Below are 17,463 nucleotides of genomic sequence, written 5' to 3'. Positions count from 1 at the left end.
CTTTTCAGGGGGTTGACTTCCAATCTCCACCTAGAGAACCAACCCTCCAGCTTTAGAATGTTTTCTTGAAGCTTTCTAGTAACGAAGTGGGGTCTGAGGGATCTGGTTAGTATTGCCGTATCGTCCGCATACAGCGCTAAAATGGAAGTCATCGGATTGTGAGGGATGTCTGACATGTATACAGAAAACAGCAATGGAGCCAGTAGAGATCCCTGTGGCACTCCAGCAAAGATATGGCGCTGGGACGATATAGAACCGTTAATTTTAACTTGCATTGATCTATTCTGAAGATATGAACGGATTAGATGAACCATTTTTAGTGAGATGCCGGCTGAGATAAGTTTGTGCAGGAGTCCAAAATGCCAGATTTTATCAAATGCTTTAGATAGGTCTAGGAAAACAGCTCCTGTGTACTGGCGCCAGTTGTAGCTGGTGATGATATATTCCACAATTCTATGGATTTGCTGGGTAGTACTATGGTGTTGCCGAAAACCAAACTGTTCTTTAGGGAGGATGTTTAGGTCATTTATTGAGGTTTGGAGTCGTGAGAGGATGACCTTCTCTGCAATCTTACCCAGGTTGGAGATGAGACTGATTGGACGATAATTCTGCGGTAAGTGTGGGTCTTTGCCTGGCTTATGTATAGGAATCACATCAGCCAGTTTCCAGGTGGAAGGAAAATAGTGAAGTCTTAAGATTGCATTTATTATACTGGTCAGATGCACTATAGCTTTTCGAGGCAGCAGCTTGATCACCCTGTTTGAGATGCTGTCTGGTCCAGGAGCTTTATTGTTCTTAAGTTTTTTAATAATATCATATAATTCAACAGGTGATGCGGGTGCAATATGATCAGCACTGGTATCCGGGAGGTTTAGTGCATGTCTAACCTGTCTGTGGATTTTATACAGATGATTGAAATCAATGTTGTTATAAGATGGTTTGCACTGATCCTCAAGATTTTTAAGTATGGCTTCTGCCTTATCTGCATCTGTGTGGATTAGGCCCTGGTTTGAGATTATAGGGGGAGGGATCTGTTTTTGTTTTTGATGTTTCTCAGTAGGCCCCAGATAGAGTGATCAATAGGTGAGATAGAGGCTAACTTTTTATCCCAAACTTCGTTTCTATGCGTTTTAAGTGCATCTCTTACTGCTCCATTCAATCTATTAAGCACTGTCTTATCCTGAGGAGCGCGAGTGTTACGAAATCTCTTCCTAGCTCTGTTCTTCTCTCTGATCAGGTCCATAATGTCCTCAGGCAAACGATCAGGCTTGGGAACAGGTTTCTGGAAGGTTGCAACCATTATAGCGGACTTAATCTGTTGGGTGAGGCTAGTCACTGCAGAATCCACATCTTCTGGTGTGCATATGTGTGGGACGGGTCCTATTTGATCCCGAAGTGCTTTAGACAATCTCTCCCACGATATGCCTGAATGAGGAGGAGACAGGCATTCTTGTTCTCCCAATTGCAGTAGAATTGGGTTGTGATCCGACGACAGCTCGTTTAGTGATGTAAGGCTGTACTGTAGTTTAATGTCTTGCAGGATGGCTATATCCAAGATGTCAGCAGTGCCAGATGTACTGAGATGAGTTGGTTCGGTAGGTCCAGCCACAACAGCATGGTTTAATCCTGTGTAGCTAGAAAGGATACGACCATTTTTGTTAGTGGATTTACTGTTCCAAGCAGGATGCTTTGCATTGAGGTCTCCAGCGATGATGATCGGTCCTTTTACTCCAAGGATGGCATCCAGATCTGAGGTCAATAATGTCTTTAATGGAGGGTTGTAAGCAGAAAAAATTTTGAGGTTCCCAATTGAGTTTGTGAGAACATTGATTCCTGTGATTTCGAGGTTGGTGGTAGTAGGGTTGGTTATTGAGTGATGATTGATATAGCTTTTGATAAGAGTGGCTGTACCTCCACCTCTATACCCAAGCCTGTCGTTTCTGTAAATCTGATACCCTCTGATTTTCAGGGTGTCAGCAGGCCTCAGGTGAGTTTCATTAATTAGCAGTATATCTGGGTTGTATCTATTATTAAATTCCTGGATTTCTAATAGTTTGTTTTTTATACCGTTGGCATTCCAACCGATAATCCTAAGAGAGTTTGGGACGATTTTTTTCCTATGCATCAGAGAGTGCAGATAATATGGATTGGGTTTGCTGTAGGAATCTTTTTGTGACACTTAAGGATGGATTTGAGTTGCTGAAATCCTGGAGCATGTTTGCAAGAGAAGAGGTGATAACAGCTGATAGATTTGAGTGTGGAGTATTCCGGTTCTGGGTTTGTACTATCTGTTTGGAGCGGGCCACATCAGCATATGTTCTTACTTGATGTTGAAGATTCGTTTTCTTAAGGGGCTCAGTTAATGATGGGCGAGCACCAGTTGTCATGTTCTCACTCTTGGAGAACTGAGTAGCCTGAGCTTCAGGAACTCTCGCATTAGATGACGAGGTAGATTGATGACTGGGATCATTCCATCTGTTTTTGGGATGATGCATACACCCTCTATAATTAGCAGGGTGGGGACCCCCACAATTAGCGCACTTAGCCGGGGTGGTTTTTGGCTTGGCGCAGGTGTTTGTGGGGTGATTCTCGCCACATTTTACGCATCTGAACTGAGCTTTGCATAGCTTCTGGGCATGGCCAAATTTTTGGCACCGGTGGCACTGCCCAGAAGATGATTTCTTTCTCAATGGTTCTGTGGTGATTTTGAGTCCACAGATTGATTTTAAATTATAAATGTCTTTGTAGATGTTATGAATTTCTACTAAGACTAAAGGCATAGGTGTCTTATTTGATCTAAACATTCTAGTGACCTTTATGGGGGGTAGTTCCTGTTGGTTAAGGTCAGTAACTATTTCATCTGTGTCAATATCCTCAGAGACTCCTCGTAAGACTACTTTCAGATTTTTTTCAGAGGCAAGTGAAAATGTGTGATATTGGGTTCCTCTAGTATCCAGTTCCTTTGTAAGGTTTCTATAGTCAGCCACCGTGGTGGGCTGAATTCGTATTCCCTCGTCTGCATTTTTAGCAGACGTGTAATGAATTTGTGAATTTGCCATGATGGTTCTGAGTGTTGTCCATCTCTGCTTTTCCCTTAGGATAATCGGTGGCACCTTTTCATTGTGGGAAACAGAGGGATCTGAAATAGGAACATCCTCTTCCATACCAACAACATTTGTTGATTCAGCAGCAAGAATTTTTCTCTTCTTACGTGCGTGAGTTTCTTCTTGATCAGAAGGATTAGAGGTAGAGACAACTAGATTGAGTTTTTCCTCCACTTGTGGGGAGTCTTCATTTTCCTCAACTTCAACTTCAGGTGAGGAATACAAATTTAAGTAGCCGGGCCAATCCCGTTCAAACTTTTTGAGGAGCTTTTTAATAAAACTGAGTGCTAGCTTTTTATCGAGTGACTCAATAATAGTGTCGGGGTCAATCATGCTAGTAGGCCATGTCAACTTGAACTTCTTTTGTAGTTTATCAATGAGTTCAAGAGCTGGCTCTCTTTCGAGCAGATCAGCAAATACGTCCAGGTCAGGCACGCTCATATCGATTTAGTTGCGTATGTGCGTTAATAAAATATCCCGCAGGTCTAAAGACCTGCCAGCAGAAGTTTTTGTAAAATATCCCGCAGCCGCAAAGGACTACCAGCAATATCAAGCATAGGCGCGTCAACTAGCAACAAGATGTTAAAATACAACAACGACACTAATGGCAGTAGGCCTAGCGTATCGCCTTTGCGAAGTCAGTTGACTTACCTTGTATGGGAAATAAAATGTAAAATGCCTGTTTATTGCGGCAAGCAAATAACTGATATTACTAATGAATATAAGCATAAATCTCTGAAAACTTATCAGTCAAATACACAATTCACCATCAATAACACACGACACAAAACACTAACACGCGAGCCGCCATTTTTCCCGAATAACAAATCTAATCTACAATTATTTCTTAAATAATTTTATGGAATTTCTAAATTGGTGTATTTATAAAACAACAAATTACAAAACAATATTTAAAAAAATCAACCTATTTTCAATATTATTTTATTATATTATTAAATTTGCATTATAATTTTAGTAATAAAATTGAATTTTCTCCAAATTTTATCATCGTATTCCTATAGTCGTTAAAAGGTAATATGTCTTTTTTTTCGTAGATAGAGTCTTTCAATACAGCTTTTATTAGCATTTTATTCTTAAGCGAAATTAAAATGGTAGTGTGGGAAAAGAACATACGATTGGTGAGCGGAATCCGTAAAGAAAAATGGTTTTAAGCCACACGCGGAATGCTTTCTGGTCACGATAACACTTATTCTGTAAAACGGCAATAATTTCTTTCATAAAGTTTTCACATCTCCGCAAGCTAACGTAAGCGAACATGCTCGCCTCCACGAATTACAGAGATTTAGGCAGCTGTCAGTAATAAAACGATATCTCACTAAGTTCTTAATATTGAATCACACAGTTCTTTCTTTTATTGAGAAATAATGGGAGAACCTGAATAGCAGTTGGTGGTTCGCGTGATTTCCGCTTCAAAAAAAAAGAGAAAAAAAGAAGAAAAAATGAATCAGCACTTTTCTGTGGTCGATTTGTAATCATTAGTGTACTGGTGTGTGGCCCTATAAGGTTCTCTTACGCCCCTTTTCGTATATTGATTGATGGAGGTAAACTATTCATGTAATGTAATAATTTACTTTTTTATGTTTCTTCATTACACAAAGAACCAGAACGATATTAATATAATTACCTTTTTCACAAAGCTTATGTTAAAAAAAAAAAAGAAAAAAAAAGAAATATTTTGAAACGTAATGAACTCTCCTTTGATAAGCTAATTGTTATAACTAAATAACACGAAATGCAATTTTAAATGAAATGTGCAACAAAGAAAGCTCTCTTGACCATTGTTAAAGAGATTATCATTTACAACGTACATATCTTTATAATGGTTGTCAAGGAAAGCATCCGTACAATATGATACTCTAGAACGCAGTGAATTCTTCAATTTCTCGATGATTAAATCTGTCACCCGAAATGTAGATTTCTTTAACTGTAGTTGTCCATGGAAGCTTCCGTACACAACAACAATAAATCCGTAAAACATAATTTGTGATTTTCAACACTGTGGAAAAGGCGTCAGTTTGATACAGGAGGCATGAATTATTTCTCGAGTCCTTTTCTCTGTACAAAAAAAAAAAAAAAAAGAGCACATTAATTATGAAAGGTTTTTGTTCCGAGTCATGTCTGGAGACAAACTAAAGGCATCGCTTGAACTCTGATTGCTCACTCGCTGTACAAGTTGAATTATTAATTACGATCTACCTATAAAAAGATAATCTTTTCTTACTTTTGTGTGCTTCTCTTCGATTGAACGAAGCGAGTGAGTGAGAGAGCTGATAAATTCTAATTAGTTAATTGGGTTACAACTTCATTGATGTGATTCTGTTTGTAGTTTAATCTTTTATATGGCACTGCTATGTGAGGTGGTGAAAGACGACTTACTGATTGCTTCCGATGCGATCAAATAGAGTTTCAGGCTCATTTGATGGCAAAGGGGAAAAAAATCTTTCCCCCACATTCTCTCTCTCTCTAAAGCCATGAAATATAAATGGTGTAGATAATAGTCACCTGTTGCTGCGTAAGCGAATCATAGCAGCGTGGTAAGTTGACGGGAGCTGATGTCAACCAATACCAGAATACTCGACAGATCGGCGTGCTTCCAAAACGAACGGTTGAAAACGAGAATTGCATTAGATAGCAGTGTTCGGGATGATAACCTGACACGATGTTAAATTCATTTCTTGGCCAAAAATTATTAGGCATTCTTCTTCATCTATCTGTTCGTTATAACTGCTCTAAAATGGTTTGGCGACTTGCTTCTGATGAGAATCGTATAATCATTTCTAATTTAATGTGGACTCTCTCTTAAGAGATTTTATTATTAACGTTCTTTGCGGAATGTTACCGACTATTCAGGCATCATTCATTCCTAGAAACTCGATATCTCACGAAGGTTGCCGAACGCTTAGTTCGGCAACTTTCGTGTGTGATAGGAGTTTTGTGTGTAATAGGAAGGATTCAATAGATAGCAATTTAACTGCTGATCACTGACATAAATAAGTATCGTAAGTACTTCGCCTGCACAGAGGGAATAATTCGACGTTTGGACTGAGAACAGCATCGTAAGAAACAAATAAACTAAATTAATTAATTCTTATTCTTTGTACTTACGTCGTATTTGTGAACATCCGGATGCTCAGAATGGCCGCCGGTCTTTGGTCATTTTGAGTTGTTAATTGGTTTTTAGGATTGGCCATCCGTTTCTGTGACGTCATATTATTCGGCGCCATTTTTGTCCAATCAAATGTTTTTTATACGAAATCGCCTAGTTCAATAGACAACCTTCCAGTATCATCCAGTGCATAAAGACAGTGGCTCCATCTGTAGGAGATCTAATGTTGTCAAATCCTTTATGCGAGAAATAATACTGATATGCCAGAGGATTCAAAAGCGTACCCCCACTCTTCAGGATGCATGAAGAAATATTTGAAAAGTTTATATTTTATTATTATTATTATTATTACATAACACCTCCACGGAGTCCAAAGACTCATCGAGGGAGGGCACCTCTCTACAACACTCCGTCCCCACCATTCCACTAACCGCAACTACCTTTATCATCTACATCAGCGCCATCTACCGCCGACCATATTTAGTTCTATATTGTAAATGAAAATATGGTATGCTTATCGTTCTTTTTTATGTGCAATCTGTTATTTGTACTTGTCCAGGACGATGGAAAATATTTTATGGGTACGAACAAGATATAAAAAAAAGTTTGGGGAATTCTGTAAAACAAGTAGGTATTTCGAAATGCTGTATAAGGTGAAAAAGGACATGAATGAAACCGGAAATGACGAAACAATGCTTGTAATTGTTATTTTCCTGTCAGACTCCATTCTGTTTCTTGCAAATTTCATAAAAATGAGAAATAAGAACAAAAAAAAAAAAAAAAATATATATATATATATATATATATATATATATATATATATAAAGATCCAAAATTCGGAAAGAAAATGACAACAACAGAAAACTTATAAAACAAACATAAAGAAAATCTTCTTAAAAATGAATTCATTAAAATTTTCAAAAATTGCATCTCCTTAAAATTCATCTATCACAGCGAGAAGCGTGTTGAGCGATGATGGAGCGGATGACACTCTTCTGGCAAGGTTATTGGGATTACTTAATTAAGTTGCACTTGATTAATTAATGCGAGGTTAAAGGGTGACGTCTGTTCGCAGAAACGTAAGCAAAGTCAGAAGCGGGTGGAAGCAAGGCTTAAAAGAAATTTGATTTCTATAATCTGGATGGTTCTTAGAATATCCCCAGAATACGGAGCAACTTTGACGGAGAAGAAAAGTTCCAGTCATTCGGGTTGACCTCAGAGAAAAGCTTAAGAGGTGGATCACTCAGGCTTCGGCTTCTTTCAGGTCGACAACAAAATAAAATCGAATTAAAGGATTTCCGAAAGCAGTCACAAAAAATTATTGAATATGCGTTTAAAACTTCAAATGCTAGTAGGTTCCTGGATAGGAACCACGGCTTTCAGTTGGAAACTTGCGGATTAGATGAGAAAAATATTACCTTCTAAGCATGTTTCCGCTAAAAAAGGATCTTAAAAGTATTTCAGCCGTAAACTCGGGTTTTGTGTTCTCTATAAAATGGCCAAACCAGTTACAGAACACAGAAGCTGGGATAGTGGTAATAACTGCTGCCTTATCATTGTGTGTGTGTGTGTGTGTGTGTGTGTGTGTGTGTGTGTGTGTGTGTGTGTGTGTGTGTGTGTGTGTGTGTGTGGTTATAGCCTTTTCACTGTTTAGGGGCAGCTACATATTCGCCACCATCTAGGGAAATGAGTATGAGCAAGGTGGTTTCCCGTTGCCTTCCTTGCCGTACTATCACATGACTGTAGCCTGTGTGTTCACAGTTTGTCAACGGTTTGCCTGCTTGCGGGATGAAAAACCCCAGATAAACTGAAGGGAAAAACCCTGCTGTCCATGCCCAAGACCGGCTAACTTGGCTATGTCTGAGAAAGATCCCTAATCTCCTCACGTCAACGACAGGAATCGAACCCAGGACACTCCTTTTCCAGGCATGTGGTTGCGAAGCGCACAGTCACTCGGTTAACCGCACGGACATGAAAAAGCTCAATTGGTATAGACGAATGGTTAGAAAAATCCGGATTGGAATCCTATCTATGAAGCGAGGAACTTTATCAGGTCTTTTCAATCAAATGACGAGTTTTCCGGTCTCATACGGAGGTGGAGGGTTTTCTCCCAGAAATTCGGATTTTTTCGTTCCTGAAAACAGGCAAACTGGTTTAAGAGATTAAAGCTTGATTATCTTATCTTCCCACTTGCACATTCCGCAATAGTCAACTTCCTAGACGGAGATGACACTTGACAGGATTGGACATGCACACGATAACCATTCGCTGTAATGAGATGGCTCTAATGCTGCTTCTTACAATGAGGGTATGAAACATTAACTTCTTCCGCTCTTAGATACGACACATTAGCAAATCCTTTCGATTTAGATCGATTTAATGAAATGTTGAGGTTGATATGCTTTTATTTATTTATTTTTGATTTCCCTTAAATTATTTTCGTCACAGCACATAAGCCAAAAACGGAAGTTCATTTGTTATGCATGACGTCATCACGCAAGTCTGCTACAGCGCTAGAAAGATTCTTCGATGGAATTTGAATCCAGCCTTCAGTCTTTTCAACCAACAACGACCGAGCTACGGAAGTTCCGATGAAAATGGTCACGAATGATGCCACGCACGCTATCCAGTGAGATATTAATCTGTTCGCAATACCACTCAGTGGGGTGTTTGTAAATCTGATATAAGCGCAAAACATAAACCTGTCTCCTCTTTTTCTTTTTTTTTGGGGGGGGGGAGGGGGTCCATGCCCACTCTGTACCAATTATTTGTTAAGTTCTAATTCCGCTTTTTAATTTTGTCTGCATTTCCAGTCATTTTGCTATCTTACAACACGGATCATATGTAATACCATCTGGTGGTCGTATGAAGAAACAGACGATGCAAACGCTCCCTTCATCTCTCGAACCGTCTTCCCATAGAACGAAGAGATTGTACGTGGAGTTACCCTCTTTTTTTAAAACACTCTCGACACATGTTAAATGTTATTTTTATTAAATACGAAGTGTTAATACGTGCCCATGATCATCAAATAATGCAAAATGACAAGAGCATTAATCTCTAATAAAAAAAAAAAATTAAAGCAGGATGACTTTCGGATCTTTCCAAAACTGAGGTCTGATAGCGACACCAATATTTAACTTCAAAATTTATTAGTTGACTACTTTATAACTAGCAAACACATCCTAAAAATGTTTCGAATTCTTATTTCGAGTTCTTCAAAACTAAAAGACTTAGCAGACGCAACAAATTTCTAGCAGGGTGTTGGACCCTGCGAATCTTCTGCTTTTCAAATGAGAGCTCATGTTGCTCCACTGTGACGGATAGTTTTCCAGCCCCTGTTCATATTTAGTAGTTGCCATTCGCCTCTATACGTTGATCCTTTAGTTATGACAGGCCATAAATCTTTGGGCGTTGTTGACTAATTACAGAGTGTTACTAACTTGCTTGGTAATCGCTTTCCAAGGAAGCGGCCTGCGAGACTTAATGGTAACTGAACCTTCATCTGATAATCGGTGCATGTGTAAGGACTCAAGCGAGGATTTAAGGGATTCTTATTTTGTACGTTTCTATGGAGCTGTTGCTATGGTAACGGACATTGTTTTGAATCCAAAAGCTATTCCTTTCTCTCTTTTTTTTTTTTTAAACTTCCAACAATGTTTAATTTGTAAAAGTATTTAAGCGGTACCTGTGGCTTCTTGCAAGCGCCATCTAGTGTTCCCAGAGAGAAATAGTTTGTAATTACCGTGTCAGAAGTAGTTTCATGCATGCTAATTGTTTATGTGGAAAAATACACCAACTATAGAGTGAAACTTTGTAAATTTGTCTCCTTCCTAAACAGTTTGAGCATCGCGTTTCTACGCATGCGTTATACGTGGAACATTTGGCAACAGTCTCCAGAGAACTGCAGCCCAGCTTTGCCACTAATGAAGGCGTATTTCGGGGATGGAGAAAAGGGAACAAACTACAGTTAATTCCCCAACTCCAGTGTTACTTCCTAGATCAGAGTGGACAAGTGCGCCAGTCTGATTGGCCAACTCGGCTATTTCACGCTCTCTGCACACTCCACGAGTCATTGAGCGTTATTCTGATAATACCCATGTTCGGAACAACGTGTTATCTGGTTGCTATTTATTATTAACAAAGCGTACAACCCAACAATTGATACTCAGCAGATGTATTGTGTAGTAACAATGGAAATTATATCAATTGTTGCTTGATGTATATTCTAAGAATTAAACTGCTTTTAACAATTGAATACATTTGCAACAGACAAATCAGCTGCTTGCACGATTGAAATACACATCGCGTTGTTGAAATGAACAACATTAACAGAAGATCAAATAACTCTTTTTAGTCCCTGAACTTGTTGTTTTCAACAATAAATATACCACGAAGAAATCAGCGGTCAGTTTAAAGGCAATTTATTATAAAAATCGCCCACTATTACTTGCGGGCTAAGGAGATTCTGTTAAGTTCTAGTAAGTCCCATTTGCCCTCAGCTGTTGAATTCCACTATCCAATCAAACAAGTGAAATATTATGTAGCTAACAAGCGCAGACAAGGATACAGTTTGACTTCATGAAATCTTCATTGTTCGGCACGAAACTGTCTAGTCCTGTTTCGTGTGATTAATGGAACTGCTGTCAGCTTTAATAGCTTTCTCCAGATAGGAAATAATCCTCCTAGTGAAAGAGACGACCGGACGGCGGTCACCTTGTTTCCGCCAAAGCGAACTGACCGCAGTCGATGTGTGACGCACGCACACACACATACGTCCCTCGTTAGGGAACGGAATTGGGATCAATAAAAAGATCGCAGTTTAGTGCCCCGGCGTCATCATTGATGAACAGATACGTTTATTTATGACCTCACTAGCGCAGTCAGTCGGGAATGATAATTTCACCTCGTCACATAAATATGTTTCTCGTGAAAATGGACGCCAAAGTAGCCTAACTGATGAAAATTAAATATTTTCCAAGCGATTTTTTTATCTTATAAAATATTAAGTAGAAAAGATGATGGCTGCTAGGTGGCGCCACATTTGTATTGCAGGTAGTAGTCGAGGAATTTGATGTCTCCTAGCAGGTTGTTTTAATCTTGTTCAGATAGAGTGAGTCTGTCATGTTAATGACGTCACTATTATGATTATGACAGCGAAGAAAATGTCATATATATATATATATATATATATATTTTTTTTTTTTTTTTCCAGCAATAAGTAAACAGGACATGATAAGCATAACCCTCATATTTGTAGTCATACGGTTCCCTGGTATTTATTATATTATTTTTTAACATTTATTTTTATATCTCAGTAATAGTTTTGAACTGCCCTAGATTTGATGCGAAGTCCACATCATTGGAGTAGTTGGAAATACTGCACAGCAACTAAAGCTATGAGGCAAGCGTGTTATGTGTGTTGATTGCGTATGTCTTTCTGGGCGGTTTTCTGGCTTTGAAGGATGAAAAACCGGAGTTTTCTGGAAGAAAAAACTTCCAACTCCGTATGAGATCAGCTAACTCAGCTTCAACTGAAACGTCTTCACAGAAGTTGGCGTCCTCGATGAGATTTAAGCAAAAGAACTAATGTTGCAACGTCTTTGCTACACTGAGAGCAAAATTCTTAAAAGATAGATTTTTATAAATGTTTTCTCGGCTCTGTAATTGCTGCAAGAGAGACTCACAAGACGAAATTAAGAGTGAAATTACTTCTTTCAAAATAAGTCTTTTTTTTTCCTTCTTTTTTTTTTTAAATCACAGCAATCAGGATGTTTGAACGAACCTTGCATTTTTTTCCCCCTGCAATTCTTTTTGCCTTTCAGAACACAAATGCTATGCTTTAAGGCTATTATTCATTGTCAGAATACTTCCTCAATAACTGAAGAAGAATGTGGGGGCATTTAAGGTAGGACAGATCCGGATTCACGTGACACAAGGACAAGAAAAGTAGCACTTTTCAAGCCAGGATGAGTTAGTTAGTCAAGAGACAGAGATAAAAAGGTTTTTTATTATGTCATGTTAATGACATGTTAATGATAATAAATGTTTATTATTATTATTATTATTAGTTTTCTTTCATTCAGTAATGAAGTCTCTCTCCCTCCCCCCCCTTTTTAAGCCGTGGTATTATCGATTGACAGAAAAATACATACAGACAGATATAAACGTCCTGTAAATCCAGCTAACTTAGTTGAAAAGCTTTTCAAAAAGGTTCTTTGCAGTTTTCCCTCCAGGAAACGCGTTTTCATCCCACAAACCACTCGGCACTGAACAGGATAATGCATTCGCCTCATAGCTGTACTTTCTTCCATTGAAAACACGTATGATTGACACGTAGAGTGCATATGCGACTACCCTGAATTCTGTACATAATATGAAATTTACAGTAAATAATCTCATAATTAAAAAGTTTTAGTTACTTCGACGGTTATTTCCAAATAACAAAACAAATTTCTTATAACCACACGTAGCAGCTTCAAATGTATCTATGGAATGATGATTTTCATCGTCTGATGTGAGGCCATCTCTTCGCTTAAAAGTAGCTTGAAAAAGTTCTGTGCGGTCTCTACTGCAGTGTTTTCCAGACTATGTAAAAATAAATGAATATGAAAAAGACTTTAAAAAAATAGAAAAAAACACTTTTTAGCCCATCTCCGGTAATAATGTACAGGTCTACGACCTTTCACAGGTGGGAATTATATATATAAAAAAATGCAAAGCGAAATGTAATATCACTGTAGTCCGATAAACTAGCTGACTGCAATTTTATACAAAGAAATAAGCCTACTTCCTATAGAATATAGAATCCGAAAGGATTTCAGTAATCAGTTGCCATCACACATGGTTGTAATACTGACTTAGTAGGAAAGTTTGTTTCGGCACCCTAATAGCAGTGGAAAAGTGTGTGCCGGGAGATGAATTTTGCCACACATTACTTGTTCCGAAGAATGTCGTATTAGTCGTGCCATTGCAAATATTTCTAAAACTACTATCTGTATTGTCTCTGTAAACCATTGAGGTGGAAATGTGTGGATATGGATGCTTTATAGTTTTTTTTTTTTTTTCCAGCAATACAGTGACTAACATTCAAGTTAGCTATCCGAGTTGATGCGATTCTGTTGCTCCCCAGATGAAGTTGCATATCAACACGATATGTTAATCAACTGTTTGTAACAGTCCAAGTAATTGAAAAATAGGTAAACTCTACTTGCAATTGCACATATAGTTGAATGCCGAGATAATCGGTAATTACAAAATAATGTTTAGTATATGACCTTCCCACTGATAATAGTTCATGAAGTCGTAGGCGGTTTCGGACCCGGGTCTTTCCAACCAAACAGCTCGTCCCTACCAACTGAGCTAGGGAGACTCATCTGCCATTATCGTCTCTTAGTATAGTATACAATAATTGGATAAGCAGGCAACTGTTGTGCTGATCTCCATACATACAACGTTGCGATATTAATGGAATACTGCAGTGTTTGTAACTTAAATGTCTTTTTATAGACGGATTCGGTATTTCAGTGGAATTCATTGCGCTATTATAATAATGATTATTCCAAGAAACAGAAGGGTATTCTAAGAGTAGCTCCATCAGCGCGCGACAGCTTAAAAGTCCCCCCCCCCCAAAGCTGAGGACCATGAACATTTAAAGTTCCGCCCTTGAGCCATGCCTCACTGAACGCGACCCGATCGACTTTGTTTTGTGTATGTGAGCATACGCGCCCTTCTGGCAGGTCTTGAGCCAACTATAGCTTGGTAATAGCTGTCCGGGCCATCTCCTTCACATATTTTCCAGCCGAACAGACAGGAATGGGAAACAAAAACAAAGTCCTTATGTCACTCTCAGGCACGCACTCCCTCAGTTAAGATTCTACACAAAGATCGATACAAGAAAGTCGATGGAATGGGACGCTGAAAATGGCCTATGAGACACATTTTGGAGCCCAATTAATCCAATGCTCCAATGCAAATCCGATGTTAAAGTGTTTTTATTGTACATACTTATTTTTTACTTTGAAATGCATAATCATGAAATGCTCATCTACACAATATAAACGCTATTTTATATACTAATAATTTAATGTAAAATAAATGGTTTATTAATAAATTCTAATTAAAATTAAGAAATTTTAAGATTTAGAAAAAATAAATTATTATTGAATAGCGTATTTTAGTTAACATAAATAAGCTGAAAGACATGAGTGGAATAGAATAACTTCCCAGTATAGGCCTTTGTTTCTCAGGATTAAATGCATTTAAATGCAAGAATGAATAACCCAGAATGTCTGAAGCTTAAAATTACATTCCTTATGTCCCTCAGATTCTCCCCCCCCCCACCCTAAGACATCATACGAAAGCAAGGGGAGGGACGGTTATGATGCAACTCACATATCGTGAACTGAGCACGAAGCAATAAGATGTTATCATCAGTCTCTTGATGACAGCGACTCGGATGGCGGAGATATTTCTTTATCGACTCATAGCGACGATTGTCACACCAAAGGCTTCGCAGTCTGAATGATCGGGCTTCGAGCATGGGGGAAGTTCTTGGTAAACACAAAGAAGAGGAAGAAAAGACGGCTTATTGTTCCTACGGAGAGATCGGAAATATCAGACACCCGAAATCGATAATTAGGGGTGGTGGAACGTTACAGAAATAAGATGACGTGAATCTTGCCAGAGAAATGAGCTTGATTGACAGTGATTGCAAATTAAATCACATCTTTTAGGAAGATTTTATTGAGTATCGCGCGAGCGCGCGTGTGTGTGTATGTGTGTGTGTGTGTGTGTTGGAATATAGCACAGCTTAGAGAAGAAAATATGTGTAGCTGAATGAAAATTTCGTGCTGTCAATAAAATTCCTCGCTATGCAAATTCCATAACTAGGTTTCTGAAATGAGTACAGCAATTACACTTCCCCTTTCTGGAAGTCTGCTACGACTTACATCTACTACCATTATTCGGAACTAGTGCAGAATTGCAGCGGTCTCGACGATCCCTGGCAATTTTTTTTTTTTTTTAAATATTTTCTTTAATTGAGAAGCTACGCATTCATTGACTTCATGGAAGATTCATGGCAATCAAAGAAATCAGATAAATATTTTAAAATATAATTATTATGAATAATTATATTTTAAAATATTTGGTGTACTCAATTATTTTATTTTATTAAAGAAATAGATTAATTAGAAAGATGATAATGTAAATATTTAAGAATTACTTTATAGTTGTATTAAAAAATTATAAATAATAACTATACTGAAAGAACTTTAAATTATTTCTTTATCGTTTCTCTTCTATGTACAATTTTTATTCATTTTCTAGAAACAAAACTATGTTTAGTTTTAATATATCGGCATCGTCCTAAACGTTTAGAACCTAAGCTTTAGTAGACTTCTTGGTATTTATTAAATATTACAGAAGCAGGTGTTCTTTTACTTCTTAGTAAAGAATAGTCGGTGTTTACTAAAACTACTATGATAACAGTGCAATTCAAGTAATGATATGATTAACACGGTTGTCATGGGATTGGGACTTGCAGAAACTGGTCAAATATTCTCCATTCAGAATAGCGGAAATGCCAAAATAAGGTTGCTAATGGTTTCATTGTAGCATTACAAATGTCACGCACAAACAAATCCATTAGGGACACCATTAGAAGGATTTGTCAACCGGTGTGTACAAAAATCCCTTGAGACAATCGTATTGTTCGTCCGAGGTAGGACAACGAGACTGCTGCCAAGTGTGCGCGTGTGTGTGTGTGCGCGCGCGTGTTCGATAAATGACCCTCAGGTTAAGCCATACGCGGAGCGCTCACTGCGCATCTTGAGCCAATAATACACTTGGAAAAAGAAGATGAGGAGCACAGAAGAAGAGGATCAAGGGAGGCGTGTTGAGTTCGAAGAGCAGGGCAGTCAGTGTGGAAAATAAGCGACTCGGAGAAGCTGTCTGTCTGTCTGTCTACCGAGAAATGCCTTCAGAAATAGATTTCAATGTATATCAAACGCCCTTCTAGCTTAAAAACTTTTGAATCGAAAAAGTCGTAGAGAATTATGGGAATCAACTGTTTATATTAACCGATTTTTTTTTTCCTTCTCATCTAGGGAGGGATAAGAATCGAGAGATGAAATTTGGAAAGAAGATGGAAGCAGAACAACCAGACGTGACTTTTAAGCATGATATGGGAACTGATAGCGGGAGCAACCGATCCATATCAGCGGAAAGGCTTCCTCCCTATCTGCACTGACGGAGCGTGAAATGGCCTATCCTCTTACTTGAGTCGCCCGTAATGGACGCTACACGTTGGATTATTTTCGGTTTCCATAACGACATATTCTCTGCCTTGATCATTGCTTACACCGCACGGTTTCTCCAGCAGTTTGTTGTGCCGTTTAATAAAACTTTGTGTGTGTGTGTGTGTGTGTGTGTGTGTGTGTGTGTGTGTGTGTGTGTGTGTGTGTGTGTGTGTGTGTGTGTGTGTGTGTGTGTGTGTGTGTGTGTGTGTGTGTGACAAAGTACTTGGTCCGAGTAGCTTTAAAATATTCAACGTCCAAGTTTTATGTCCAGTACATAGAGCTTTGAGAAATTGCATTTAAAGATAGATTTAAAGAGTTCACATTTAACTTGGAGTATCTTGAAATTTGCTGAGTTGAGAATGGCTGAAAATGTCGAGTGTAATCTTCAATTATTGCAATGATCAAAGATCAGTTGTTGCATTGTTGCAGACAATATTAATATATTTCAAAAAATAACAACATATTTTTACATTATTGCATATCAGTCAGCGATTCACCTGCATCACTACTAAAGTCCATAATAAATGAATTAGAATATTAACTCCACGACTTCAGACAAGTACTACTTCGAATTTGTGACGCCAAAGATACCATACGGAGAAAAGGGTTTTCTTTTCGAAAACTCGGGTTGTTCTTAACCATCTCCAAACAAAAGAGACGAATTGTCCACGAATACACAGGCAACCAATCTAGTATATTCGTTTCATGACTCTGGCCGTTTAGACGTAATAGCACCAACAATAATAACGGAAAGGGTCGTTGGTTTTAGTATTCTTTCTGCTAAATGAAGACGAAAGAGACTAAATGGTAACTCTCGTTCTTTGTTTACTTTTTTCTCTTTTAAATATATTCAGCTCTTATTTTGATTTGGTTTTAGTATCAAAAATTGTCTGGTATTAAGGAAGCTATTAAAGTTGGCCTATAAAAACAA

At 38.2% G+C, this 17,463-nt stretch overlaps 1 protein-coding gene across 1 annotated transcript in view; it reads right to left on the bottom strand.

Annotated features, from left to right (window-relative positions):
* LOC150107016 (cell adhesion molecule Dscam1-like) overlaps positions 1-17,463 on the bottom strand; it is a 754,963-nt gene that overhangs the window by 716,463 nt on the left and 21,037 nt on the right. Inside the window, exon 2 of the mRNA XM_090393540.1 lies at positions 12,654-12,819. Within this exon, the coding sequence (XP_090249666.1) occupies positions 12,654-12,819 (166 nt within the window). The remainder of the gene's footprint in view (positions 1-12,653; positions 12,820-17,463) is intronic.

The sequence above is a fragment of the Typopeltis vanoorti genome, chromosome 5 (assembly GCF_054136105.1).
Source record: "Typopeltis vanoorti isolate ZY-2024b chromosome 5, IOZ_Tvanoo_1.0, whole genome shotgun sequence".
NCBI classification, from domain to species: Eukaryota; Metazoa; Arthropoda; class Arachnida; order Uropygi; family Thelyphonidae; genus Typopeltis; species Typopeltis vanoorti.
This window is presented reverse-complemented; position numbering and strand designations above follow the sequence as displayed.